Source organism: Epinephelus lanceolatus, chromosome 7 (genome assembly GCF_041903045.1).
Source record: "Epinephelus lanceolatus isolate andai-2023 chromosome 7, ASM4190304v1, whole genome shotgun sequence".
NCBI classification, from domain to species: Eukaryota; Metazoa; Chordata; class Actinopteri; order Perciformes; family Serranidae; genus Epinephelus; species Epinephelus lanceolatus.
Window position 1 is genome coordinate 9,374,710 of NC_135740.1, and position 27,715 is coordinate 9,402,424.

General features: G+C 39.9%; 1 protein-coding gene across 3 annotated transcripts in view; it reads right to left on the reverse strand.

Moving 5' to 3' along the window:
- The window catches only part of aff2 (AF4/FMR2 family, member 2), a 225,837-nt gene that overhangs the window by 50,416 nt on the left and 147,706 nt on the right, over positions 1–27,715 (reverse strand). For all 3 annotated transcript variants that reach the window (XM_078169186.1, XM_078169185.1, XM_078169184.1), the window contains exon 10: positions 14,048–14,085. In XM_078169186.1, coding sequence (XP_078025312.1) covers positions 14,048–14,085 — 38 coding nt within the window. The remainder of the gene's footprint in view (positions 1–14,047; positions 14,086–27,715) is intronic.

A 27,715-nucleotide genomic window follows, 5' to 3' on the forward strand; every position in this document is an offset into this window, starting at 1 on the left:
TATATGGACATGTCAACAAGGTTAAAAACTTTTCATCGGGGGCGTCGGTGGCTTAGTGGTAGAGCAGGCGCCCCATGTACAAGGTTGTTGCCACAGCAGCCTGGGTTCAAGTCCAGCCTGTGGCGCTTTGCTGCATGTCATCCCCTCTCTCTCCCCCCCTTTCACACTTAACTGTCCTGTCCATTAAAGGCAAAAAAAACCTTTTCATCGGGGGAGGTCTTTTTTACTCATCCACACAAGTTGAAAGGTGAGTTAAACTACATTTCCTGCTCCTTCCACTCAGCCCCATCACATCAGTCATCATAACAAGTACATGTACAATGAACATCGTTCCTTACTTGAGGCAAAGGTTGAATCTGCATTTTTGCATATATGTTACGTTACTAAAGTGTATGACTGCATGATGAACTGATTTAAATTTAGACCCTGTCTAATGTTATTTCTTACATGACAGTAAAATGGCTGTCAATCCATTTGGGAGACATAGCAGGTTATAGCCCTGTGTGTTGTATTTTGTTGGTAGTGAGGTCCTCCACTTTTGGCTTATATTTAGGAATTGTACTTTTGGGATGCCACTTGTAAGTTCACCGTGTTTTTCCTCAAGCTGTCCTTTTGTCAGGTTTGAACTGTTCTGCTTCTGAGACTTTTGTACCAAACATGATGTAAGAGCTCCAGTACTATGCTATCGATCTGCTACTGGTTTATCACGACACTGACTTGCTCTTTATCTCACACAATGTTTACCCTCTGCTTTGCTCTTCTTCGAAGACTTCACCTGTCTGTTTGGTCGCCTGGGACAGGATGTCAGGACCATTTTCTGTCTTTAAACTGACATACTGCATGTTCAACCTTGATATTAGCAAATTTCTTGTTCACCACCTGTATCTATTGATTGCGTCCTGAAGGCTCTTGCCTCCCTTATGAACTCCTCAACCTCCACCATCCTTGTTGTTGAGGAAGAATTTCTTGAAGTTTAAGACTGGCTGGACACTATACTGTAAATTTGATAGGTTTTTAGAAATACATTAACAGCATAGTGAAAAGATATTTTACGCTTGGCTTAGTTGCAAATCCTTTGCTTTCAATAACTGCATCAAGCCTGTGACCCATTGACATCACCAAACTTTTGCATTCTTCTTTTGTGATGCTTTTCCAGGCTTTCACTGCAGCCTCTTTCAGTTGTTGTTTGTTTTGGGGGGTTACTCCCTTCAGTCTCCTCTTCAGCAGGTAAAATGCATGCTCTATTTGGTTTAAGTCTGGAGACTGACTTGGCCAGTCTAAAACCTTCCACTTCTTGCCCCTGATGAACTCCTTTGTTGTTTTGGCAGTGTGTTTTGGGTCGTTATCTTGCTGCATGATGAAGGATCTCCCAATCAGTTTGGTTGCATCTTTCTTTAAATTAGCAGACAAAATGTTTCTGTAGACTTCTGAGTTCATTTTGCTGCTGCCATCATGTGTTACATCATCAATGAAGATGAAAGAGCCCGTCCCAGAAGAAGCCATGCAAGCCCAAGCCATGACATTCCCTCCACCGTGTTTCACAGATGAGCTTGTATGTTTGGGATCATGAGCAGATCCTTTCTTTCTCCAAACTTTCGCCTTTCCATCACTTTGGAGTTGTTAAGGAGTTAATCTTTGTCTCATCAGTCCATAAAACTTTTTCCCAGAATTTTTGAGGCTCATCTCTGTACCTTTTGGCAAATTCCAGCCTGGTCTTCCTATTCTTCTTGCTAATGAGTGGTTTGCATCTTCTGGTGTAGCCTCTGTACTTTTGTTCATGAAGTTTTGTGCGAACAGTAGATTGTGATACCTTCACTCCTGCCCTCTGGAGGTTGTTGCTGATGTCACTAACAGTTGTTTTACAGCTCTCACAATGTTTCTGTCATCAACTGCTGATGTTTTCCTTGGTCTACCTGTTCGACGTCTGTTGCTTAGTACACCAGTGGTTTCTTTCTTCTTCAGGACATTCCAAATGGTTGTACTGGCTATGGGCAATGTTTGTGCAATGGCTCTGATTGATTGTCCATCTTCTCTCAGATTCACAATTGCTTCTTTTTCACCCATAGACAGCTCTCTGGTTTTCATGTTGGTTCCACCTCTAAATGCAGTCTGCACAGGCAAAACCTATCGTACCCAATCTGAAACTGAGCTCAGACATTCAGTGCTATTTATTGTTTGAATAATCAATGTAATTTGGAGACACCTGGGCAACAAAACACACCTGTCAGTCACATGTTCCAATACTTTTGCTCTCATGAAAAATGGGTGGGTTCAAACAAAAGGTGCTATCTTCTAAGTTGTGTATCAGATCCAGATGTAAATACCTGGCAATAAAAGCGGAAATGTTGATCTCTTGTCCCATATTCATCTTTTGATGTCAAACCCAAATATTTTCAGTCTACAACAAAAATAAAGGAATTGGCCTCACTGTTCCAATACTTTTGGAGGGCACTGTATACATATGTTAACCTCATTATTTGAAACTTTGGGGGAAAAAAGCATAAAACATTCCATTCAATATAACATACTAACATACATACAGGGGCCGTAGGTCATGTTCTCCAAAATCTGGTACAGATGATGCACTTTTTTTTAGGTACTAGTGTCATCTGAGTAAAATGTGTCGTTTCCTCTTCCTCGTACTCCTGATGAAGGAAAATCCTCATTCGGGCCACTGTGTTCAGTCTCTGTGATCAGCAATGACCTGACGCTCAATTCTGAGATTGTTCTGTAAATATTTTTCTAATAAATAATATTACAACTTATGATCAACCCATATCAATTTAAGGTTTAAATTACATTTCCGTGTTAGGTCCAACCCATTTCAGGTAGAAACTCCACCCATGTTTGGTTAAACTCCGCACATAAAGATACAGATGATTTAGCTGGTTGAACAGATACAAATACAGATAGTGGTGTACTTGCTCATCCCTATAAATGACATTAATTTTAATTCCTCAGTTACAAAAATACTACTTATGTTGGGATTAAGGCAAACTCTGATATCTGCAAGACAAATTATCTAAAAAAATGGTTGGTTATAGACAAAAACTAATAGAAAGCTCCTTTTACACTGCCTGTTCAAGGTGGCGGTATAAAAGGTATGATCGCAGAATGGAGGGAGAGAGTTGTCTCGCCTCTGAGATTGGAACCAAGGTAGTAACAGTGCTGAAACAATGTCTGCATAGCTGGAGTTAAATAGTAGCTGTCAGCAGTTAGCAGAAAACCAATGACCCAAAATGTTCGCAAATTGGGAAAACAATAATGTCCAGAAGCATGTCCAGAAGAAGGTGAGATCAGGACGGTAAATGATTGTTATTGCCATGTTAATCCTGTTGTTACTGTTTATAAAATGCTGCTGATGTGTATGTTATGTGTCACACCAAAGGCCTACACTGTTGTGTTACATGTTACGCCCATGGTCACACTTCTCTTGATTCCATGATGCCTGCATGCTGTCTAAAATCACACATTGGTGCAACGTCATGCCGCCATTATTTGGTTCTGTGTAAAAATACAAAGGAGGCATAAAGGGACTTTGTAGCAGCCCTATAGTGCGATCTCTGTGTAAAAAGGGTGACAGTGAGTTAGGGATAGACCGATATGGATTTTTTAGGGCCGATGCCGATACCGATTTTTTTCCATCACCCTTAGCCGATGACCGATTATGGACTGCCGATTTTCTTGAGCCGATATTTGGGGCCGATGCTTTTGCTCCCTCAATTTACATCAAAAAAATGACACAATGATAACAAATATTACAGCTCTCAAGTTTAAAATAAGAAACATTTATTGAACAGTAAAAAATACTAAAACAAGATGGAAAGTTGAGGTAGAACAGGTAGAATATTATTATTATTATTATTATTATTATTATTATTATTATTATTATACATTCAAATAAAAAAAAAAAAGAGTTCAGTGCTCTTAAATCTTCCAGTAATGTCTTTATAAAATAAACAAATATTTAAGCTGAAGCATAAATAAAACAACAACTACTGTACACAGTAGGATTCGCTGCATGTGCGCTGCAGGGTCTTCCGGCAACACAGAGCTGCCCGTGGATGCCTGTCTGTAAATCATGCCAGGGAAAAATAAATCCGCGAACCCACGCGCGTATTGGCCGATGCCGATACAAGTAAAAAACTCAAATATCGGCCTGATATATCGGCCAGCCGATGTATCGGTCTATCCTTACAGTGAGTTAGTATTCTCAGCCAGAATTACATACTTGGCAGGGAAGAGAAGACTTTGAACCAACATTTAGACCATTATGAAGGACAATGAAATATTGCAGAAAATACAATACCTAGGGAGTTAAATGAATGAATGAAATATAAATATTCATATAATCATACAAATTTTGGTAGGTTAGTAAAAAATGAATTAAGTGGGTGGGGTTGTACTCAGGGACCTCATGACCTCAGTATTTCTAAAATCTTGGCTACGGCCCTGCATATATGAATGTTTGATTGTACTCTTCTGTCAGAGCAATCAGTGATATTAATGTTGGCAGATATCACTGGTTATGCAGTGTAAACATGTATTTACTTCTGTGACTTGTATTTAGGCAGTATGCAATATTGTCCAGATATTGAGAGCCTGGATCTATTAATCATTATTTATTCACACTGTACAGTCCCATCCTCATACATAAGTTCAGAAAACGAGCAGATATTAGCATCCTTTAATCAGTTTTCCTCCATGTGCTCTTTTAAACCCTCCAGGGTCCATCTGTGTTACACTGTACGGCTCAGTTTGGACTGTGTCACCATTAATTAACCAGCAGGAACTGAACATAAGGAGGACAATCAACAGACAATAGACAGTTACAGCTTTTATTTCTCTTCCCAATCGCCTCTGCTGGAAAACTGAATTGATCAGCCTCTGAAAACAATGGAGCGCATGGCTTTGAGCCAGACAGGCCACTGCTCAGATAAACTGCAGCCAGCAGAGACAAGATGTAACAGAGTGTGAAGCAGGAGGATCATGCTGAAAACAGGTAAATATAGCTTCTTAAAATGACTGAAGACCTGAGTGAAAATATGTAGAATTATAACGGTATTACAGGGCTGTGAAGTGAAGATGTGGAGGCCATCTGGGCTCAGTTCATCTGTCATCTTATCATCTGCCTTCAGCTCGCTGGTTCTGCCCTCAACTTGGCAGGGCTTCCCACTGCACAGCTGGCTTTACAGTCTCTCTCTCTGTCTCTCTCTCAATCACTCGCACTCTCTTGTGTGTGTGTACACTCAAGCATGTGTGTGCGTGTGTTTGCATGCATACTTGCTTGTGTGCTTGTTTGTCTGACTCGAGGGTGCATGTAAACCTATGATATGTGAAGCCTTTTGAGAGGATTTATGAAATTATTGCAGTTACTCTTTTGCAGTCTACCAGATATATACGGAGCCTTTTGACTCACTACACAGGCACTGGTGCAGAGGTGCAGGAATACCATTTATTTTGAAGGGCATTATACATCTCTGTAAAATTCTATGTGGATTTAGCAAAAACTTTTATTTTGAAAAGTAGAGATTATCACCCATGGGAAGGACTGAGACTATTTATCCAGTGACACACAACTGGGCTCGTCTGATACCTCTGTATTTGATGATGAGCCAATTTGGGCTTGAAAGGTGGTACTTTTTCCGAATGGAATAAAGTCACAATCTTCCTATAGGGAGTTTTCTACAGTGTTGTCAGACTTTGAGAAGCAGAAATACAGTCCAACAGTTTTCCAGTGTTAGTTTTCCTTTTATTACCTATATTTTCAAAAAATATGATGCTAATGTATCATTATGGGAGCAAATATGTTTTAATGTACTATGAAACAAAACTGATTATTTTATATTCTATCAGGATGTACAGCACTTGTATGTGTTGCCCTTCTGCTTGCTTTACTTCCTCCTTTTGTTCTGGACTTTTCCCTGGGGCTTTGTTTAGTTTGGCTGTTTTTACTCTGTATGTGATGATAAGTTGCTTTAAACAACTTTAAAGGGACAGTTCACCACAAAATCAAGAACACATATTTTTCCTCTTACCTGTAGTGCTATTTATAAATCTAGATTGTTTTGATGTTGGTTGCTGAGTGTTGGAGATATTGGCCATAGAGATGTCTGCCTTCTCTCCAATATAATGAAACTAGATGGCACTCAGCTTGTGGTGCTCAAAACATCAAAAACATACATGTGAAAAACTCAACAGCCATGTCTCTTTCCAGAAATCAGAACCTGGTTATTTAAGATAATGCACAGACCCTGTTGCATGGAAGTATTTAGTGACCTGTATATAGCATTGAAGGTGGGACCCAATTCATTCCTATTACAGTTGCTCAGTGGCTCATGAAGCCCAAAAAGCTCTATTTCCACTGTGCAAAGTTACACAGATGATCGCTGCTGCTTCTGCATCAATTGGCCCATAAAGCAAGCACACTAGATACTTCTGCCATCCAAGACTGCTTATTCTGGTTAAGGGCTCTGCTAACTTGAATGGGGATAAAATGATGTAATCTTATGTTTCTTCTCGGTTTACCAAATGTTACTGGAATGAATGGATTAAATCCTGATAGTGAAAAAGTCCATTTGCGGGGTGATGCTCAAAACTGTCTTTTTGGGCCAAGTGGTATCACATGATGGACCTTGGAGTTAGAACTCCACTGTCTGGCCACTATGAAAATTGGCTTTTAAGTCCAGCACACTTTGAGTGGGCCTGCCTTGTTGTGAGCAGTTTGATGTAGGAACTGTTTTCTTTCTACTAAACTACAGCAACCAACCGTATCATCGTGCAGAAGGAAGTGTGCATCTACTAATAGACTACTAATAAAGAGGCCCATGCTTATGAAATCCCCAAATGTAAACATTAACGGCGTCCTCCCTGGCAGAGCTGCAATATTAGCTAGCTCAGTGGTGCTAGGTGAACTAGCAGTAGACCCATGCTTCCTTCTACATGGAGATATCAATGGAAGGTGTAAGTTCAGTAAAAAGAAAACAGTCCCTACATCAAACTGCTCACAACAAGGTCTGTGTATTATCTTGAGTAACCAGGTCATAATTTCTGTAAAGAGACATTTCAAATGCATTTTTTGGCACGTTGAGCACCACGAGCTGAGTGCTATCTAGTTCCATTATATTGGAGAGGAGGCAGACATTGCTACAGCTGATAGCTCCAACACTCAGCAACTCACGCTACAGCTATTCATTTTCATGCTTAAGTCTTTCGATTAGAAGAGAACTTTATTGAGAAATAGGGCGCATAGCTATCAAAGCTAGAGTGTGTGCTAGCTGGCATTAACCTTTTTATGACTGTCTTCATGATATTACACAGGCAGAGAGAGCATTTATAAAAGAAAGACTTATAAAAGAAAGACCCTGAGGAGGCTTTGTTTCACTACAATTGCAGGAAAGCTATGATGCCACCTCTGGTGCCTTGCTATAAAATGCTGAAAGACAGTCCTGCAGAGTGTGGTCCTTTTTCAGTACAACTTAAGGCACAGGTAGAGCTACTACATATATGCATGCACTGTTTGTCTCTGTGTGGTGTTTGTGTGTATCTCAATCATTGCTAAAGTGTTTTCTCATCCTCTCATCACTCAGAACAAATCGTCTTACACTGTACTGCCCAATTATTTAAACATACAGTACTAACATTGTCTGTCTATATCAGGCAAAATCACATTATTTGTTGTAGATGGTTCATTGTGTGTAATAAATTATGAATTTCAAGCCTGAAAAATAAAACCTTTTCACCTTTTTATGAGCACAATTGCTGATGTGTTATATTCAGCAGTGTGTGCATGTGTGTCTGTGTATTTGTATGTGTGTGTGTTTGCCTGGGGCAGTACTGTGGGGAAGGCTATAATAGGTTTCCATTCCTACATATGTAGTGTAATGCTCCCTGTCAGCTGCAGGAGTGACAGTGTTTGAAGAAGTGCATCACATCTGAACTCATGTCACACTTGATGCACCTGACTGGCAGAGTGCATCCATGCTGCTTAACCTGTCTGTGTTTTTAACCTGTAGACATGTTTGTATTAGTGACCATGATTCTAAGCACATTCATTTCTTATGAGTTGTAATACAGCAGAAATAAAATTAAATGACTGCTGTCTTTTTCAGCAGGTTCCTGCAGTTACATCATTTTAGATAATAACTGATTAACATGTAAATGCATTGTATGTATGGCTCTCGTAACACTGGTAAGTTAATACTTTATTTTGTGTTTGTATCTTTTTGACATTTTTCCCATGAACCCTTGCTGTTTTAGGGTTATTACCACCACCTGCTTGGAAGAGGACTGAGACTGCATTTTCTTTCCTTACCCTGGGATACCTGATTTCTAAATGCATCAATCTCACCAGGCCAAACAAACCTTATTACAGTAGTAAACACTTGAGTGTAAAAAAAAAAACACAAAACAAAAAAACCTTGAAAATGGAAACTTAAAGGTTAGAAACATTTTTTGAGGTATTTATATTATTCTGTAGCTTTCAATAAGTGTTCCTTATGTATTCATGTGTATAACATTCATATTTTGGTTGAAGTGTGTATGTTTGAGTGTCAAAATGCTATTTTCCAATGCCCCTCTAAAAACATTTTCCCCACATGAGCTGAGGAAGGTTTCTGCATGATGACATTGCAACAATAAGCCCCCCAGTTCACCTTATGTGCCTCTTTGTGACTGAGCCAAGCCTCCTTTGAGAATTGTGTGTAATCGATCTTATGCACCCAGAAGTTTGGAGAAGCAGACAGGCATACTGGCAAGAAAGTAAAGCACTATACTGCTGTGGCACCACATTAGTTTGGGTCAGAAAGTCATGCAATAAAGGAATTCATTTTTTTTTGTCTGTGTGTGTGATCACTTCACATGTCAATATATTTTTTTGAACTGGTGTTTTTGTTATTAGTACTCATACAGAAAGTGAATATTATGCGTCAAAAAAGCAACATATTTTTTTCTGGTAACAAGGTTGATTTTTCTGAGCTTTCCCACCATGAATAAAGGCATCAACTGATCATGTTGAACCTATAAAACAATGTCCTTCTCCCTAGCCATTCATAAAAAAAGTCTTAGACCAGGGGTGGCCAAACTTATTTGATTGTGGGCCATATACAGAAAAATGTAAAGAGACAAGGGCCAAACAACAGTAAAGGCATAGTTGTTAACCAGTTACACGGCAAGAAAATCAGAAGTTCTAGACCAGAAAAACCCAGCTGCAATAGAAAATTAATTTTCTAAACTACTAAACAAAACTAAACTACCACACATCACTACTAAAAGGTTCATCATTTGACATTACAGAAGTTTATTGGCGTGCACACATATTACAAAAATTATTTGTATGTCTTCAATCTTTTCCGGTCTGCTGCCATGTTTACTGAGGTAAATATTTTTTATTGACTAGTGTTCAATTGTAGGTGAAGTAATAATATCCTTTAAGGAGTATAGTGGCAGGGCTCGCTTGTAGTTGTTAAGTTGACAGTAACATCAAGTTTAATTTTGGCTGTGCAATGTACAAACAGTGCACTTTATTAGAAATATGCTAAAGCCATATTCTAGTTTATTTTTAAAAATGAGCCCGTAGTTTGGCCACCCTACCTAAGACATATAACTAGGGCTGGGCGGTATACCGGTATGTACCGAAAACCGGTGTTTATTTTCGTTATGATATGAATTTTTCATATACCGCAATACCGGTGAATAGCCCAAACAACGTCCAGAGCGTGCGCAGCGGCAAAGTGCTTCAGCGGGGACCCATTTCACCGCTGCACACCACAGGCACGCTTGAGCGGGTGAGAGTGAGAGCATAGAGAAAAGTTTAGAGGCAAGAATGGCTGCTGGAGAGAGTCCTGAAAGCAAAGCAACTGTACACGATGACCCAGAAGAACTCATACCACAAAGAGCAGTGTTTCCCTATATGCAACTAGCAGCGGCGCACCGACGTTTACAATTCTCCTCTGCTCTCTGTATCGTGCACAGCAGAATTTCGCCCTGATGCGCACACACACAGAGACAAAGTGCACACACGCAGGTGTGCACACTAGAGCACGGCTCGGGCCACATTTTCCTGACTGAAGACGACCCGTCCCGAGTCCGAGACAGTTATAACCGAGCACAGCACTAATGGAGCGGAGCGTGTGTTGCGTTCAGGCGTTGTCAGGTCAATAACAAATTCCGGCACTTGAATAAGCCATAGCACAACACAGCAGCATGTCAAGTTTGGCCGAACCTGAGCAAAATACCGTGAAATACCTTGAAACCGATATGATTTTTTCTTAAAACCATGACGTGAAAATTTTGTCATACCACCCAGCCCTACATATAACTATGTTACTGTTTAACAGAGGGAACTGAAATTTACACAGAGCATTTTGCTACAGGAAATTCAATCAAATAGCTTCCAGCAGCTTAGGCTATACAACAACTTACCCCAGAAAGACCACCAGATGTTGCTCTGGGTCAATAGGATATTGGTAGTTGTTGCAAATTCATAGCACTGCTGGTCAATGTATTCACATCAAAACCTTTTATTGAACAAGTGTTGCATTTGTCGCAAATTGGCATTGCTGCCTGTATGAATAGCTTTGATGCGAAATATTTGCAGGCAACTATTTCACTATTTTTTGTTGTTTATTCGTCACGCCCCAGGGGTGTAAAGGCCTTCAGAAAAACAAACTACTTGATTGAGGCAGCTGTACACCGACAAATTCCGTGTTCTGCAAGGTAAAATTACTGAGAAGTCTGGTCTGATCCGTCCTACTCACATTGCCTGTCTGTAAATAAATGAGAGTCATAAAGCCTCAGGGGAAGCACAACTTTTTCACTAATGTTGAAACATTTTCAACTCACACATTGACGGGTTAATGTTATTACCACTAAATAATTAGAATAGAAAGACAGTTCTAAATGACTCAGGGCACTGTTCCTCACCGGGGTTTATATGATAAAAGAAAGGATATAATGAAGAAAATACAGGGAAGCAGATAGCACAAAGATTTTAAAGATCACAGAGCATAAATATAAAAATGACACGGTCGAATATACGCTACAGTGGGATGGATAGAGTGGGTGGTTGTGTGTTGTGTGTGTGTGTGTGTGTGTGTGTGCACGTGTGTGGCAGCAGAATAACGATCGGTATGTGGGTGAGGTAGTCAGAGCAAGGATTTAAAAAAAAAAAGTGTGTCTGTATGGATGGTGTGAGGAGTGTGGGTGAGAGAGAGAGAGAGAGAGAGAGAGAGAGAGAGAGAGAGAGAGAGAGAGAGAGAGAGAGAGTGTGTGTGTGTGTGTGTGTGTGTGTGTGAAAGTGAAAGTGTGTGTTGCTCTCCATGGGGGATATAGCCAGTGGATCGCTCGCAGCATCTCTAGTCCCAGCGTCCCCCCGGATATGTGTATGTGTGTGTGTGGTGCTCAGTAGATTGGGCTGCAGAGTGAATGGGCTCATTAGCGGTAGCAGAGTAACACATGGCCTGGGGCACACACAGACACACAGCACACGCTTGCTCTCTCTCTCACACGCACACACACACACACACGCATGCACGCGCACACACACACACACACACACACACACCAGACTTGCATACTAATGCCTTCAGACTGTGAACACAACGAGCCTCATTTATAAAAGATTCTTATATTCTTATGCACCAGACTGAGCTTTACAACACATTCCAAGCAAAAGATCAACTTATGAAAAATTGATCTTGGTGCTAAAATCAGCTGTTTACATGAATTTTCTCCCATGTTCTGTGATGTTACAAATGCAACTAAGATTTTTTTCTAATGATTAATTAGGTGACATGTTCCCCCAAGATGTTACATGAAGACAATAGTGTATCACAATGGGAAGCCCACAAAGGATGTAACTGTGGAAAATGGAAATGGACTTCATCACCTCACGTCATCGTGGACAATCATTCGTGTACATTGTCTCCAGCCTTTTACCTTAGGCTAAATTAAACTGGGAGGAGCAACAGAACTTTTGCTTAAATAAGGTTCTGGTAGACTCACAATGAAACACCAACAAACAAGCACTACTTCCTTTTAAGAGATGGCTGAATCATCACAATCAAGATTTATTTTTTTCACCATTCGCTAAGCCTGTACTGACATCACAGTATATGGATTCTGGGTAATGAAGTGAGGACATTCCAACCAATACAACAAAAGAAACTCTTCCAACATGCACCACAGTTACTCCAGTCCCCCTGCTGGGATGATTGACAAGGACAAAGAGTCTTCTGCCTCACATTCCACTTTGAAATGAGAAATGCAGGAGAACGATCCTTTCATTGACCCTGAACTGCTTAAATATTCTCTGCTATTTTCTGCCAGTGATCATCAGATGGGGTCTATTATTTTATATTCACCGTCAAATCTAGTCTTTATGGTAACATTTGGATTTTAAACTCTAGAATAAAATACCCTTACACTGCTGTAGATTTGCAACCTTTGTCTCAGTTTTTTTTCCTTTATGAAGCTTAAAGGAATATTTCAACCCCTAAATCACCATTTGTGTATCAGTTACTCAGCCCGTGTTACCTTGAATTCATAAAAACAAAAACTTGCCTGCCTCCACGGTCAATGACAAATCCAAAAACGTCGCCTATTCCTTTAATTCATCAAGAATGTTTGCATTTTTTGTAATTCTCAGCTCACAGTGGAGGCATGTAGAAAAACAAAGTTTTCTTCCCAAACTGACTGACTTGTGACTCGGGGTGAGTAACTGATATACAAATGATCATTTTAGGGGTGAAGTGTTCCTTAAAGAAGCAGCAATTAATTTTGTGCTGCATTTACCCTGACTTTGTTGGGCTGTTAAATCCATAAAAATGCATATTTTGCGCAGGGGTTTGTATGTTTTGTATATCAAAATTGTAACTTTTAACTGTAGTTGTCACATACCAAAAATGTAAATATTTCTCTCTGAAATGTAAAGAAGTAAACGAAGAAAGCAGCCTTCAATGGAAATACTCATTTAAGTACCTCAAAACTGTACCTAATTACAATGTTTTATCTCAAAGCAATGTTAAAGAGGAGGGTTCCACACACTTTTAAACACGTTTAATAAACATGCAATATTACTACCAGGGCAAAGCTTTTTATTTGATATTCACCCATATGTTCACCATATGCTCTGTTTCTGGATCAACATCACATGTTTAATTTGTGTTAAGCCATAATGAGACTACGTTTAGTGAAAGAAAGGCTGAGGAAATCTCACTAACTGACCTTCTATCATTATGCATGTATCTATGTATAACAACACACAGGATTTGATGTCTCAACAATAATCCCAAGTGAGTGTGCAGAAGCCTGGCTCCGATGTGTAGAGATTTATGCACTAACCTACAAATAGTGAGTATAGAGGACATCTGCTGCCTAATTTCAAACAGTACAGAGCTGAGGATGTGAGTGCAGGCTACTGACTGGGGTTTTCAAGTGGGCACCTGCCATCACAGATGTTTCAGTGAATTAGAGCCACTACACCTCCAGAAAGCTTAATAGTGGTTGTATTTGCAATAACCTTCAGACATTACTAATCCTGGACAGAATCTTTGATCCACACTCAAACACTTAAACAGCATCCAGTAACCTCGGCCTCTTCATCTTTTAGATTTTAAAGTGATATCCACAGTCACAGTAACGTCTTTGACCTTAACAACGCTTCCAACAACAGCTACAGAGAGTCATCCAACACTGACCACGGCTGCCTCAATTGTATGTTTCAGGGCAAAGAGCATTTATTTATAGCTTGTTGTTTGGTTGATACTGAAAGTCATACACTGACTTTATATACTCTGCCAAAGACACACTGCCCACCAGATAATACACAGTGGAAGGGTGATGCTTTAGCTAAACGTCCAAATGCACACTACACGTAGATTAAACTTAAATTTCTCCCAGTCAAAACGACACGGAACAATCCACATCTAACAAGCCTTTATATGCAAAATGTGAACATCTCTGCTCCATTTGGTTGTAACACAATAGATGTACTACTGAGATAAATAAATCACAGTGTTACAGCACAGAGTGTGGCCATTTGTCTTACCTCAAGGCTGTGCCTCTGGCTTTGGGCTTGTCAGACACCTGTCAATACACATACACAGAAACCGAAAGTTATATTAATATATTCAGTTAGAATTATGAGCACAGGTTTACTGCTGCTTTGATTAAACTCCAAAGCCAATAATTAAAGAATGCAGAACATGGGTAATTTTGCTCTCTTGTTTTGCAGACATACGTTATTTTACCAGCATGTTTCCACAGTATGAAAGATTGTAATATAATCATTTTGTTTGTCACACATAAGCATGTATATGACAAACATAATGATGGATGTCAGTGGGTGTGTGTCTTGTTGGATCATGTTCATGTTAAGTGGCACATGAGAGGCTGTTTGATAAATTCATGATAGACAGTGAAGATGAATGAATAGACAGAGATCTGCTTTTAATGCTCCTTTAATAGTTTATTCAATTTATGAAGTCTCTACAAACGCACATAACACCAGGTGTGTGTTGCAAAATGTACATACAATTGTGCAAAAGGTGTAGCAGTAATGCATTTTCGATAAAATTATTTATACTCGATATGCACTTTTTTATTCACTGCTATAATCTGGATATTGACTACCATAGAGAGGCAAAGTCCTTCCTCTTTCAGTGGCCATCACCATGGGACCTTATGTCACAAAATATATAAAGGTAGGCAGGTAATGGAGTGAGACACACAATTTTTTGATCCCCTTTGAATTGTTCCATGAATTACAATTGTTGTTTGTCTATATAAATGAATAATTTTGCAAGTCAAGAGTGGCTTTTATTTTGTAAATCTTTTGAAGCGTAAGATTGTGAAAATATGTAATTAGAAAGAATTAACATCCAAGAGTTGTGTAAGTCAGTCCCTCATGCTAGCTCTTTCACAATTAACTCTCGTGATATGGATTCTCACTATTTGTTTACAACTCAAGATTCACTCTATTAACTAAACAAGTCATCCAAAAACAGAACACTCCTTAATTACCTCTTTTTTACCAAGAAGAAAATATTTTTAGCATTAAATAAAAAGTCAGAATAAAATTAAGTGTCTCAAAGGTTGTTTGGTTCTTCTAAGTCCATGTGAGCTGGGTATGACACAATGATGATCACAACTGACTGAATACTGGGGCAAATAATAATAGTAACATTATATTCTTTATATAGACAAACTTTTCAACAAGGCTATATATAAACAAGGTTAGTTAAGTACTTTACAGGGAATAAAAGCACAGGATAAATCACAGACTGTAATAATCAATACAACTTGAAAACACTTTCCAGCTATATTCTTTCGCCCACTTAAACCTTCACTCTCCTGACCCCAACTTTTCTTCCCTCAATCTGCTCTTTTTCTCTTCCCCTCTGATTCATCTAGCAGAATTTTTTTTCATGTTATTAAAATGAGTAAAAAGCTGTCTGTCTTCTCTTCCTTTATCCCCTCCTTTCCTTGTTTCCTCCCTGCCCTCTCTCCTCGCCCCGGCCTCCGTTCACTCCTTTATGTCTATTCATACTTCCCCTCCTTTCAGTGAGAGAATGGGGTGATTAAGTTTGTCAGTGAAGCCTTTCCTCCCCTCCCTTCTTTCCTCTCATCCTCTTTTCCTCCCTCCGTCAACTCAGAGTCAATTTTGTACATGACTACATCAATTACAATAACAAAACAAAAACAATAAACCCAATTTCGGCAAATATCAGCCATTAATTAATCTTCAAGCACTGAAACCCAACAATTAAAATGAATTACTCAAACAAAAAGCAGGACCTTTTCCCGCCTCTGGCTTGTTGTTTCTCCCTGTCTCTCTCTAGGAATAAGGTGATTAACTGGACCAGTGAAGTTTCTGATAGATCGATGCATAGCTGCAGGCTACAACAACAAACCTCCTCAGATCTTTGGCTTTGGGAGACTTGCAGGGCTCATGGAGAGGATCTATGAGTGAATATATTTAGCTAGCTGGTGGCTTTACTTGGATTTAAATAAAGAACCCAACCGGTATTTATTCACTCAATCTCCTCGGTAACAACACAGCTGTAAGTATTGTTCCCGACAAAGAGGGCAGGCTGTTTTACCAAAAGCAAGACAATTCAAACCTTAAAGCTCTAGAGACATAAAGCCCTCTGTATATGATTTATTTTTATTTGCCAAATCTCCATATCCCCTTCTCCCTTCTTTCTCATGTGGGTGCGAGACATCACAGTATTTCACATCAGGCCTGGCGATACAGTTTTAACAAGGCTTTAAACACCCCCGCACCATCTTCAACAGTAGCTGAACAATGAATTCGTTGCTTGTCTGTGCAGTGTCACTTTACTTTGCGTGAGACACTTTATAAAGAATTTCTAACACCTGAACACCGGGTTCAAAATCCTGAATTTCTGATGCAACTCTTGCGTGGAGGTTGCACTGCTGAAAATATTACAGCTACTGGATTTTCACTAGTGTGATACAAAGAGGCTCTTTATCCCAAATTTTAGCATCTTTCCATCGGCTGCCAGTTGGATTTAACACAGCTAGTCCACTGAAGACTTTTATATTCCCACTGACGTCTGACTGTGCAGATATAATATTAGCCTTTAGAACTGTACGCATATCTTTAATCTCTTAGAGCCAAATTACATATGCAATCACTCATCCTCGACTATTTCCTGAGTTAGTCTGACACATGTAATACTGCCAGGGTACAGTATCAAACTGACAAAATGAACAAATGTTTTTCTTTCTCACATGTCAACCAAGATATGAGATTTCTCTATTTACCCACCTGCCTTTAAGCCCTTGTCCCTTTCAGCCCTTCCATTTGCTCAGTGACCTTCTGAACTTACTGATCGATGCCTCCTATACCTCACACACACATGCTTGTTTGAAATTCTTCAGTAGAGTGTGCTCTTTGACCAAATGAGACTGTGTATGTAATACAGAGACCATGCCCCTAGACACAACCTGAGTTAAGTCCTCAGAGGTATCTAGGGTGTCTACAGGTATCAGAAACTTAAACTTAAAGCTATATGTATATATATATATATATATACAGTACAGGCCAAAAGTTTGGACACACCTTCTCATTCAATGCGTTTTCTTTATTTTCATGACTATTTACATTGTAGATTCTCACTGAAGGCATCAAAACTATGAATGAACACATGTGGAGTTATGTACTTAACAAAAAAAGGTGAAATAACTGAAAACTGAAAACCCCATTGATAAAGCAAGAAATTCCACTAATTAACCCTGATAAGGCACACCTGTGAAGTGGAAACCATTTCAGGTGACTACCTCTTGAAGCTCATGGAGAGAATGCCAAGAGTGTGCAAAGCAGTAATCAGAGCAAAGGGTGGCTATTTTGAAGAAACTAGAATATAAAACATGTTTTCAGTTATTTCACCTTTTTTTGTTAAGTACATAACTCCAGATGTGTTCATTCATAGTTTTGATGCCTTCAGTGAGAATCTACAATGTAAATAGTCATGAAAATAAAGAAAACGCATTGAATGAGAAGGTGTGTCCAAACTTTTGGCCTGTACTGTATATATGTATATATGTATGTGTGTGTGTGTGTGTATGTATATTTATTTTTATTTATTTCTTCTTTTTTTAACCAAATTTAAGACTTTAGACAAATAATGTCTTTCCTTATCAAGCATTACAGGTTTAAGTGTAAAAGTAAGTAGTATATATGTGGTCCTGTGCAGAGGTAGGTTTTATGTAGCAATGTGGTTATCGGCTTGACTAAGGTAAATCTAGGCTACATTTTTGCCAACAGGTAAGTGGACATAAAAGTAAAAGGACAGTAATAGGTTCAGTAGTAGATTTAAAGATTTGGAACATCACAAATGTAAACTTTCAGAAGAGCTTGACTGACTTTGACAAAAAGAAATTAAGAGATAGATAAATTATAGGAATGCATCGATTTTGAAATTCTGGGCAGTTCAAGGTACCAATGTTTTTATATTGTTTTTCAGTTTCTTTTTGTTGTTATTTATTCCCTCTTGTCTGCCAGGGAAACACTGAAGTCTACACTATAAAAACTAGAACTACTGTCTTGTGGTTGAATGCCTGCGTGCACCACTCAAGTTTCTCTTACAGTTTACTTCCATGTCTGTGAAAACATGGATGCTTTACACACACACACACCCCCACCCCAGCAGCACAGAAGATCTATACAATCAGCACAGTTTGAAGAAGGGCACCCAAGATTTGTGTCACCAATTCAGTATCTGACCAAATGTCATCACTTCTTTTCCTGAGATATGACATTGAATAATGGCCAGAAAAGTGTTTTATGCAGAATATTATAATGTCACAGTGCAGTTGATCTTTAACCTTTTGAATGTCATTACTTCATCATTTTATACTATTAAACATGACTGTTGACCTTTGACAACCAAACTCTAATCAGTCCATTTCTGAGTCTAAGTGGACGTTTGTGCCAATTTTAGGAAAATCCCCCAGGGCCTTCTTGCAATTTTGTGTTCATGAGAGTGAGACGGATGCAAGGTCACAGTGACTTTGACCTTCAACCGCTAAATTCTAATCCATTTATTGTTGAATCCAAGTGCATGTTTGTGCAAAATTTGAGGATATCAAGGTGTTCTTGAGATACTGTGCTCACAAGAATGAGACAAAGTCACAGTGAGTGACACTGACCTTTGACCTATGAGCACCAAAATCTGATCAGTTCATTGTTGAGTCCAAGTGGCCTTTTTTTGCCAAATTTGAAGAAATTCCCTAGCCGTCTTTGAAATCACCTTCACGAGAACTGAACGGAGGGACAGAAAACCCGAAAACATAATGCCTCAGGCTACGGCTATTGCTAGCATGGAGGCATAAAAACAACTGAACTGTTTTAAAGTAATCAGGCCCTTCATTAACCTACCTGTGAATGAGCACAAATTCAATCATAAAAATTTGTTTTTTACTTGAAAAACATTTTTTACTTTATATTATACAAAGTAATTTCCTCTCTGATATTTATGTTATATGTTGCTGTAAAACACGTTACATGTTATTCAGTTTTCTCACCAAAAACTACATCTTACAAGATTTTATTTTGATCTCATTATGTGATCTCGATGTACCTCTGCCAAATACTAATTTTTACTGAACAGAGCTTGAATGCATCATAATGTATCTCAGTGCAAACAGAGGGAAGATTTTGATCGGCTGATTGCAGTAAACAAGGCAAAAACCAGCTGATACCAATGTTATTAGATCAAATGTCTGTGGTAATTACGGTCCTGCAGGGTTCAACATAAGCAGTGGCCTGATGGCCCGGGGCCAATCAAAAAGTACGTCAGGCAAGTTGACTGACAGGTCGATGCTGTAAGGCTTTCTTTTTTTTGTAAGGGGAACAACTCCAGCGGATTTTTATCCCACTTTTCTCGAGCCTTCAGTGGATTTATTGGGCTTTTTGGCCAAAGGTGCCCTCACCTTTGTGCAGTGAAACGCCGGAGGAAGGGGAAACATGCCGGTGCGCTTGTGCGTCTCTGCCAACGCGGACACCGCACACCGCGGACACCGCACACCGCTGCCAGGTAGCCTATATTTCTCTCCAACGTGCGTTCGCTGGCCAATAAACTGGATGAACTTCAGCTACTGATGGTGAAAAACTGAGACTTTCTACATCTGCAGTTTTGTGCTTCACAGAGACGTGGCTGTGTGGATCGATACCGGAATCTGCACTGCAGCTGGCAGGCTTCCAACTCTTTAGAGCGGATCGTTAACACGGAACACTCCGACAAAACTCAAGGTGGAGGTATCTGTTTTTATACTAACAGTGGCTGGTGTAATGACGTGACAGGGTGTCCAAGAGCACTGCTCTCCTGATCTGGAATCTTTTTTCATCAACTGCAAACCTTTTTACTCCCCCCGTGAGTTTGTTTCATTCATTCTGGTCGGTGTTTACATCCCACCGCAGGCCAACGTGCAGGAGGTAGGCTACAGCGCACGCTCGCCGACCAGATAGGCTACTGTGTGTGGAGCGGACTTACCCAGACTCCTATTGTCCTTGGCGACTTTAACAAAGGTAACCTCACACATGAACTCCCCAAATACATTTTATAAAATGTCCAACCAGAGAGAAGAATATGTCTGGATCACTGTTACACAACTGTTAACAACACCTATCACGCCGCCCCCCGCGCTGCACTGGGCCACTCTGACCACGCCACCGTCCACCTGATTCCCTCATACAGGCAGAAGTTAAAGCTTTGTAAACCTGTTGTGAGGTCATCTAAGAAGTGGATGAGTACACAGAGGCTGTGACATCATACATCCGCTTCTGTGAGGACTGCTGTATATACCATCACGCACTAAGGTGAGGTATAATGGAGTTAAATGAAATGAAGTTAAATTACATGTTTTTGTAAAAGTTTTATAGACCTTTTTTTTCTCTCTCTCTCTTTTTTTTTTTTTTACTTGGGCCAGTAAGAATATACAAGGGGCCAGTAAAACTCTGAACTACTGGCCCGGGGGGCCAGTGGGGAAAAAATGTTATGTTGAACACTGTCCTGCAAATTTAAATGCAAGACTTTTCACTTACTTTTAATGCCTAGTCTTTAAAAATGAATTTAAGACTGATTAAGACTTTTTAAAGACTTGCAGACACGATGGATGTAACACTCGACCAATGTTATTACCTCTACAATAATCAAATACACATGATAAGACACATTTACTGTATCACAGCAGCCAGTTTGCAGAAGCTGGTGATTATTCAAGCAAACTGTGTGAAAACCACCAAAGCAAAAAAAGACAAGAAAAGAAAAAAAAAGGCATAATTATTCCAAAACCTCAGCTTCTTTCATTAAAGTTGTGCTTCATACTGTTTTGACCCTTGTGTTCTCTACAAACATTCACATAGGCTTTGCTTTTTCAAATTTTAAAAAAATTCAAGTATTTAAGCTAACCCAAACTGTGATGTGAGGCACCGAGTAACTATATATTTTAAATGCTTAGTGGTAAACTTCCACTGAAGTGGTGAACAGTCAGACTTGCTCACTTCAGGATCATTTTCAGCAGAGCCCACGTGATTAAATATACCCACACACACTTGCATTTACAGTCAGTGTTTCTCACCCAAACACATTCTGTGCATCCTTAAGGCCTTAACAAAAGTATTAACTGTATTTCCTTCCTCATAAAACAATGTGAGAAACTAATCCGATTTTGGGGGGATATTTTAATCCTTACATCTTTGTTTGCTAGCTAGCAGTCACCTTCTTCAGTTGTTTTCTCAGATGCATTACAGTCACCTTGTATTGATCAGTGCAATTGGATGTAACCAAGAGCAGGACAATGTATTGCATTGCTTGTGTGCTCCTGTGCATGCCTAAGATTAACAAAAAAGGATCAAATCAATGAAAATAATTCTCCATAATGCTACCAATGGTCAACTCCACAATGTACCTTTAACTACACTATGATGTTTTCTACACCAAGAATACAAATAATATGCCAGGGTTTGCTGCAGTATTTTACAGAGCCGATGCCTTGCCTGGCCTAAAATGTAAAGTTCCCTCACTACCGTCAGAGGAAATTACTCCATTTTTATGAAATATAATATTATCCTTATTAAGTGTCTGGGAAAACGAGCAGTGGTGCTACATCATACAGCAAAGTCCACATATTTAATAAGTGAGGCTGTTTAAACTGTCATCGAGTAACTACTTTGATAACGAGATATGCTTCAGGATCTGTCTGATTCAGAGTCATTAATCAAAGCAGCATGTAGCAATGTCGGGAAATGAAAAACCTATTCAAGATGGCTGAATTCCATTTAGCTGCTTTAGTTTCAGGGTCCTGGTGTTGTTCATGTTAGCTCACTGTCACACTGTCACGGCCTACTGGGACACTTGAATAGAATGAAGCCATCATTATTAGTGTTTAGTAACACCTGTGCTTTTCCCACTATGGCAAGTCAAAATGTCGGATGCAAAGGGCAATAGAGTCTGCATCAAGTTAAGGTCGGTATAAACCAGATGGACTTATATCATCAATAGCTGTGACTGGATGAGTGCAGGGACAGGCATTTCAAGCAAAAATACTATTCAATATTCACTGGGAACTATTCAACCATTCTTCGAAGATCCCTCCACCCTCATCAAATGTACTTTTCGCCACTACCGAACACTGGGGGCTAAATGGAAAAGTCACAGTGTCACTTAACGCCTGGAATGGGACTTTCAGCCTTATTTTGCACATTGACTCCAACTCTCTTTAAACAGCAGACTCAAACTTTAACACATAAACCATGTAGTTGCATCTCCCAGTCGAATGGTTTCTTATTTCCATCACAGTACATCTACACTGCACCTTACAGAGCACGTGAGCAGAGCGGGTGAATATTTCCGCTCCTCGCTCACAGACCTGTCACTTTGCGCCACTCGTCCGCTCCGCTTGGTTCTGCGCATTCTCCGCTCCGCTCCACTCCATCATAAATTTTATCCCGCTCCACTCGCTCACCACTCTGCTCAAAAAAACTGCGTCGTACTACCCTAACCTGTAATCTTCTATTCACAAATAAAACATGAGCTTGGTAGATTCTCCGGGGAAGCCCTCTCCCAGCAGTTAGGGACCGTTCTACACGGTACCGCTGGCAGGGTGGAATAAGTCAAAGTGTAGAGGAGACGGACCGGGTTAAGCGGCCAACCTCCGGGGAAGCCCTCTCGCCTCTCCCCGCAGTTAGGGACCGTTCTCCAAGGTACCGCTGCTTCTCTTCTCAGTTTCTTTTCTGAAGTACACAGTAAACTCCATAGTTTTGAAAGAAAATAGTGTGGGTATGCGCAGGTGCAAAGATGCATTCTGGGTGGGGCATGAGCGACCGGAGCGAAATTGGAGCGAGAGATAAGGCTCCGCTCCACCTTTTAAAAAAAAAAGCCACTCCTCACTCAACACAAAATCCGTCTGCTCCCCGCTCCGCTCCGCTCGCATGCTCTTGCACTTTAATTTCATTTATTTTTCATTCACTGAAAACACGAGTGTGGCGAGGTGGAGACAGAGTCTTTAACCATAACTGTACAAAAGTTTACAAAAAAAGCAAATTCACTTAAGGGATGGTGAAAATGCAACCAGATGGGGGAGTCGAACAAAGTCAGAATGGACAGAAACAGAATTAATTTAGGATATGCTGTATTATTAATACAATATCATGGTATGTGTATTATTAACATAATATCAATATTTCATTTTTAAATATCACGGTTAGTATCAGTCTTGATATATGATGACACCTCTAGTACAGTAGCATGTAGCACATCTCACAGCACTGTAGCAAATGCTATATGCCCTTGTGCGGAAAAAAGCCGAGCTGAATGTACAGCTCATGTTTTACCAGTGCCCGGTTGTAATGCATTAAAACCAGGCAACAGTTAAGGAAAAAAAAAAAAGCGAAATGTGTATTTTTAAGACAAGATGACAGCTGCATAAATTAATTAATCTTTTTATTATTTAACGACTATTCAAAAGTTAAAACATCATGACCCATCCTTAGTTGGGTGTGTACAACACTTACTACTGCCACCAGACCAGCTCTGCATGTTATTATGTTTATGTCCTTTAAGGCGCTCTATGCAAAATTCAGAGTGTACAAGTTGTCTGGACACGGATCTCAACATGGAGGCCACTGAGCTGGCTAGCAGCTAACACTGCTAACTCCATAAACAGCGCTAAACAATGGCAACAGTGATGACAGAGCAAACAGTGTTGACTATGAGGGTTCTGGAGGGTGGGCACTACGCTGTTGTGATAAAGTGGCAACCTCTGGGGCTGAAAAATGAAGCTTATGCAGGTGTGCCAAAAACTGCAGTTCTTTGAATGGCCACTTGAGGCTGGCCCCAAAACAGAGCCAATCCTCACAGACCCCCGCGTTAAAAGGCTAAAATTTACAGGTGAAATAAACATGTTTACAGCCTGGTACAAAAACGTTGTGGTCTCAATAGCTAATTTCAACAATCGTGACAACTGTACAGAAGATGAATTTTTATGTAATCCACCAATTTACATTTTATTAAGACTTAAAGTAACACATTATTAAAAGTAAACATTATTGAGTGACAGGCTGTCTGCCAACAGTGTTCTATGCTACACAGTTAGATCTACCCCACACTCCTTCACAGTTCCAGCCTCTTACCTAAATATGGTCACTTCTGGCTCCAAAAAAAAACAACCAAGATGGCGACAGCTGAAATGCCAAACTCAAGGCTTCAGAACAGGAGTCGATACACCAACTGGTGTTGCCACAGAAGCTACGTACATTATATATATACAGTCTATGATTACAACACACACAGAGGTAGTGAGACTTTATTCTCTGCTCAGGACATCATTACTCCACTGACTTTACATGGCAAATAGTGGTCTGCTGCTATATTAATGCTCTGAATGTAACATACTGAACAGAACCTTTCACCCACAGATCTGTCTTACAGCTACTGGAACTGGTCTTCTGTTCATTTTCTCAAGTTTGATTTATTATGTGATAGAACAGAACATGTACGAAAACACCTCAGAAAACATGACTAAATATTTTTGCAGCTCGCTAACTGTGCCTCAGTGTGGAGTGGAAACAACCATGTTCCCCAGTGTGCTGGACATTTTTACTAGCTGCAACTGTATCTTTATATAAAGACAGAGCTTTTAAGCTTGACTTTGCTCTGACCAAGGTGATCTGTCATCACAAGCTCGCAGAGAGAAAAGAGAGAAATGCAGGCAGATAGAGAGACAAAGGACAGTCCTGCAGCGGTAATTGGGTTGCTGTTTTTCTGTCAGTTTCTAAAGTCATTAGGAACATCTCTCTCTTTCCTACTATCTCTCTTTTCCTGTCCTCTCTCCCCTCTCTCCTCCATCCCTCCTTCCTCTGCTCTTTCTTTCAATTCCCTCCTCTCCTCCGTCTCTCTTTGCTCTGTGCCAAAAACATATTCATCATACTCCTCTGCTGCCCTCACAGCGTTGTGCCACAGCATACTAATGACAGTGTGTGTGTGTGTGTGTGTGTGTGTGTGTGTGTGTGTGTGTGTCTAAGAGAGAGAGAAAGACTGTCAGTATGTGTTTATAGTTTTGTGTTTGCTGGCGCAAATGCTTGTGAATATAAGTCACCATGTGTACACTGTATGTGCTTGTATGTGTGTATTTGTGTATTTGATTAAGAATGTGTGTGTTTCTGTGTGTTGTGTTTTACTTCAGGCTATAAAAGCTTGATAATACACCATGCACTCATTTGCTATAAGCCTGTTAACAGCATGCACAGAAAAATGCCACTGAATTCATCCCAGCCTCTCTCTCTCTCTCACCATCATTCTTATTCTATCTCTTTGTCTCTCGCTTACTCTTCTTCTTTTCTTTCCATCTCTCCCTCTCTTTATCTTCGCCTCCTGTCTGCATTGTTATCAGTCTGTCTCAGCTGTCTTGGTCTTGCTTTCTCCCTTTCTGTCCCACTAGCTTACTCACTTTCTTTTCTTTGTCTTTCTCACTTTCCTCTGTTTACGTTGATCACTCCCTCCGCCAGACATCCAAAGAGAAAGAGATTGACGACAAGATAAAAACACAGAGGGCCAGTGTGTGGTGGAGACTTGAAAGAAGAGTTCAACATTTTGGGACAACATTTTCTTCCACAGAAGACACGATGAAATACAAAAAATATATTTTCCAAGTTCTAATCTTGTGTACTTGTGTTAATTGTACAGTTATCACTTGGCATACGCTTCATGTGTTTTAAAAAATACATATAAAACACTGAAATATTTTTAATGGCTCATCTTTAACAAGAGAGTGTATACATACATTTATGATCAAATATGATGTGCTGAGACTAGCTTACCCCATCATCATTATAAAACTGCATTTGCCTGTTAGTTGGTATATTGTAGCAGATGAGCGATGTCTGTGATGGCTCTTCAGGCCACTTTAAAGTTTAGCTTAAAATTTAGTTTAGTCCAACTAACAACAGAGACAGGCTGTAAGCAAGCCAACAGTTAACCATATTAGCTACCATTGTATTTCAAGGTAAGACTATAGACTGTGTAAAGAACTAAATGTAACCAATGTGATGTCACCCATTGGTTTATGGACTCCTGTTTTGAAGCCTTGAGTTTGGCATTTGGCTGTCGCCATCTTGGTTTTTTGGAGCCAGAAGTGACCATATTTGGATGAGGGTGTAGAGCTGTGGAGGAGGGAGAGGTGGATCTGACTTAGAACCCAAAGACACACTATGCATACCCACCTATACCTTCATGACCTAAAAACACACTGTGAGGGAGTCAAAGTTTTAAGACAACAACATGGACAACACTCAAAAACAAGTTCATGGCTATTTAAATGCCCACAGAGCCCGGACACGGATTGCTACGTCTCTGTTCTAATTGAGAGGTTGTTGTGGTAGCAACTTGTCAATCACAAGGTAGCCACATCCTAAAGTAATCCATGCTTTATCGTCTATTTCACTCAAAATGGGACCATAATTTAGAAACTGAACATCATTTTGTATTGAAGAAGACTTGAAACTAGCGATTATGACCATAAACCCATTAGGAAAATATTTACTATGTTAATAAACCCAGGCCCCAGGGACGTCTCTCAGCATTACCACTAATTTTCACCGTAGACACACGTCATTGCAGTGAAAAAATCCACTGCAGCCCAAAAAGACTTTTCCCCATAGAACACCATTATAAAGGAGAAGTCGGTACAGCTGTTGACAGAACACCTCAAACTGCAAACAAGGTCACTTATGAGTCTTTCTTTTCAGATTTTTTGATCCATGGAGGTTTTATATTTGTAAACCTTTCCTCAAGCCGAAAAAAGCAATTTCAAAATCTGTGATGTCATCACAATGTAAAGTCCTATAAGTTGAGCAGGAACTTGCAAGTGAGGCCAGCGGGAGAAACACTTCTGTGCATATTCAGTGGGTCAAAACTACTAAAGTAAACCAAGCAGGTTGAGAAGAGGAGAATTCACAGCGTCATATCTTTGGGGTACAACACATGCACAGTGAAAACTGGTCTGTACCTGCTGAAAGGCTCAATGGGTGGCACACTATCATAGGCATCTGCAGACGGCCTTGAGTCAGAATATATTTTAAATGAGAAAGTAAAGATAAGGCTGAGAATTACAATTCTGTGATTACTGAAAAGGTGCTTCATAAACGTCCATAAACCAACACCACCATCACTTTGAGTGTACCCAAAAGTTCTGTCAGGTCAAGCGCACCCAAAGACCACTATCCCTTTGTTTCTAGTGAAGTCTGCTGTAACAACAACACTGCCGCTCCAGTTACATTGCACATCTGTCATACCTCTTAGCTCCCATGGGGTCAAAGACCATGTCCCAGCATTCTTTGAAAAGCCTTAAAAGTAAATCCGTAAGCTAGAAACTTTTTTTGGCGCCAGGCAAGCAACTCCACTGGATTGAATAGGCACCATCTTGGGGTCTAGTATTTACTTATAATCATATATCTTTGAATACATGGTGAGAAGAAGGGTCTCCTTTTTGCAACCAGTGGAGTCACCCCCTGCTGTCCTTAAGAAAGAATGCAGGTTTAAGGCACCTCTGCACTACCTTCACTTTTAAGACCCGGAGGCTACGTCCACTTCTTTTATACAGACTATGGATAAAAACAAAAATAAGTACTGAAATGTCAATAAAAATCTACATTGGAGCTGTAGAGGACCTCCACCTACTATCCACCACCCTC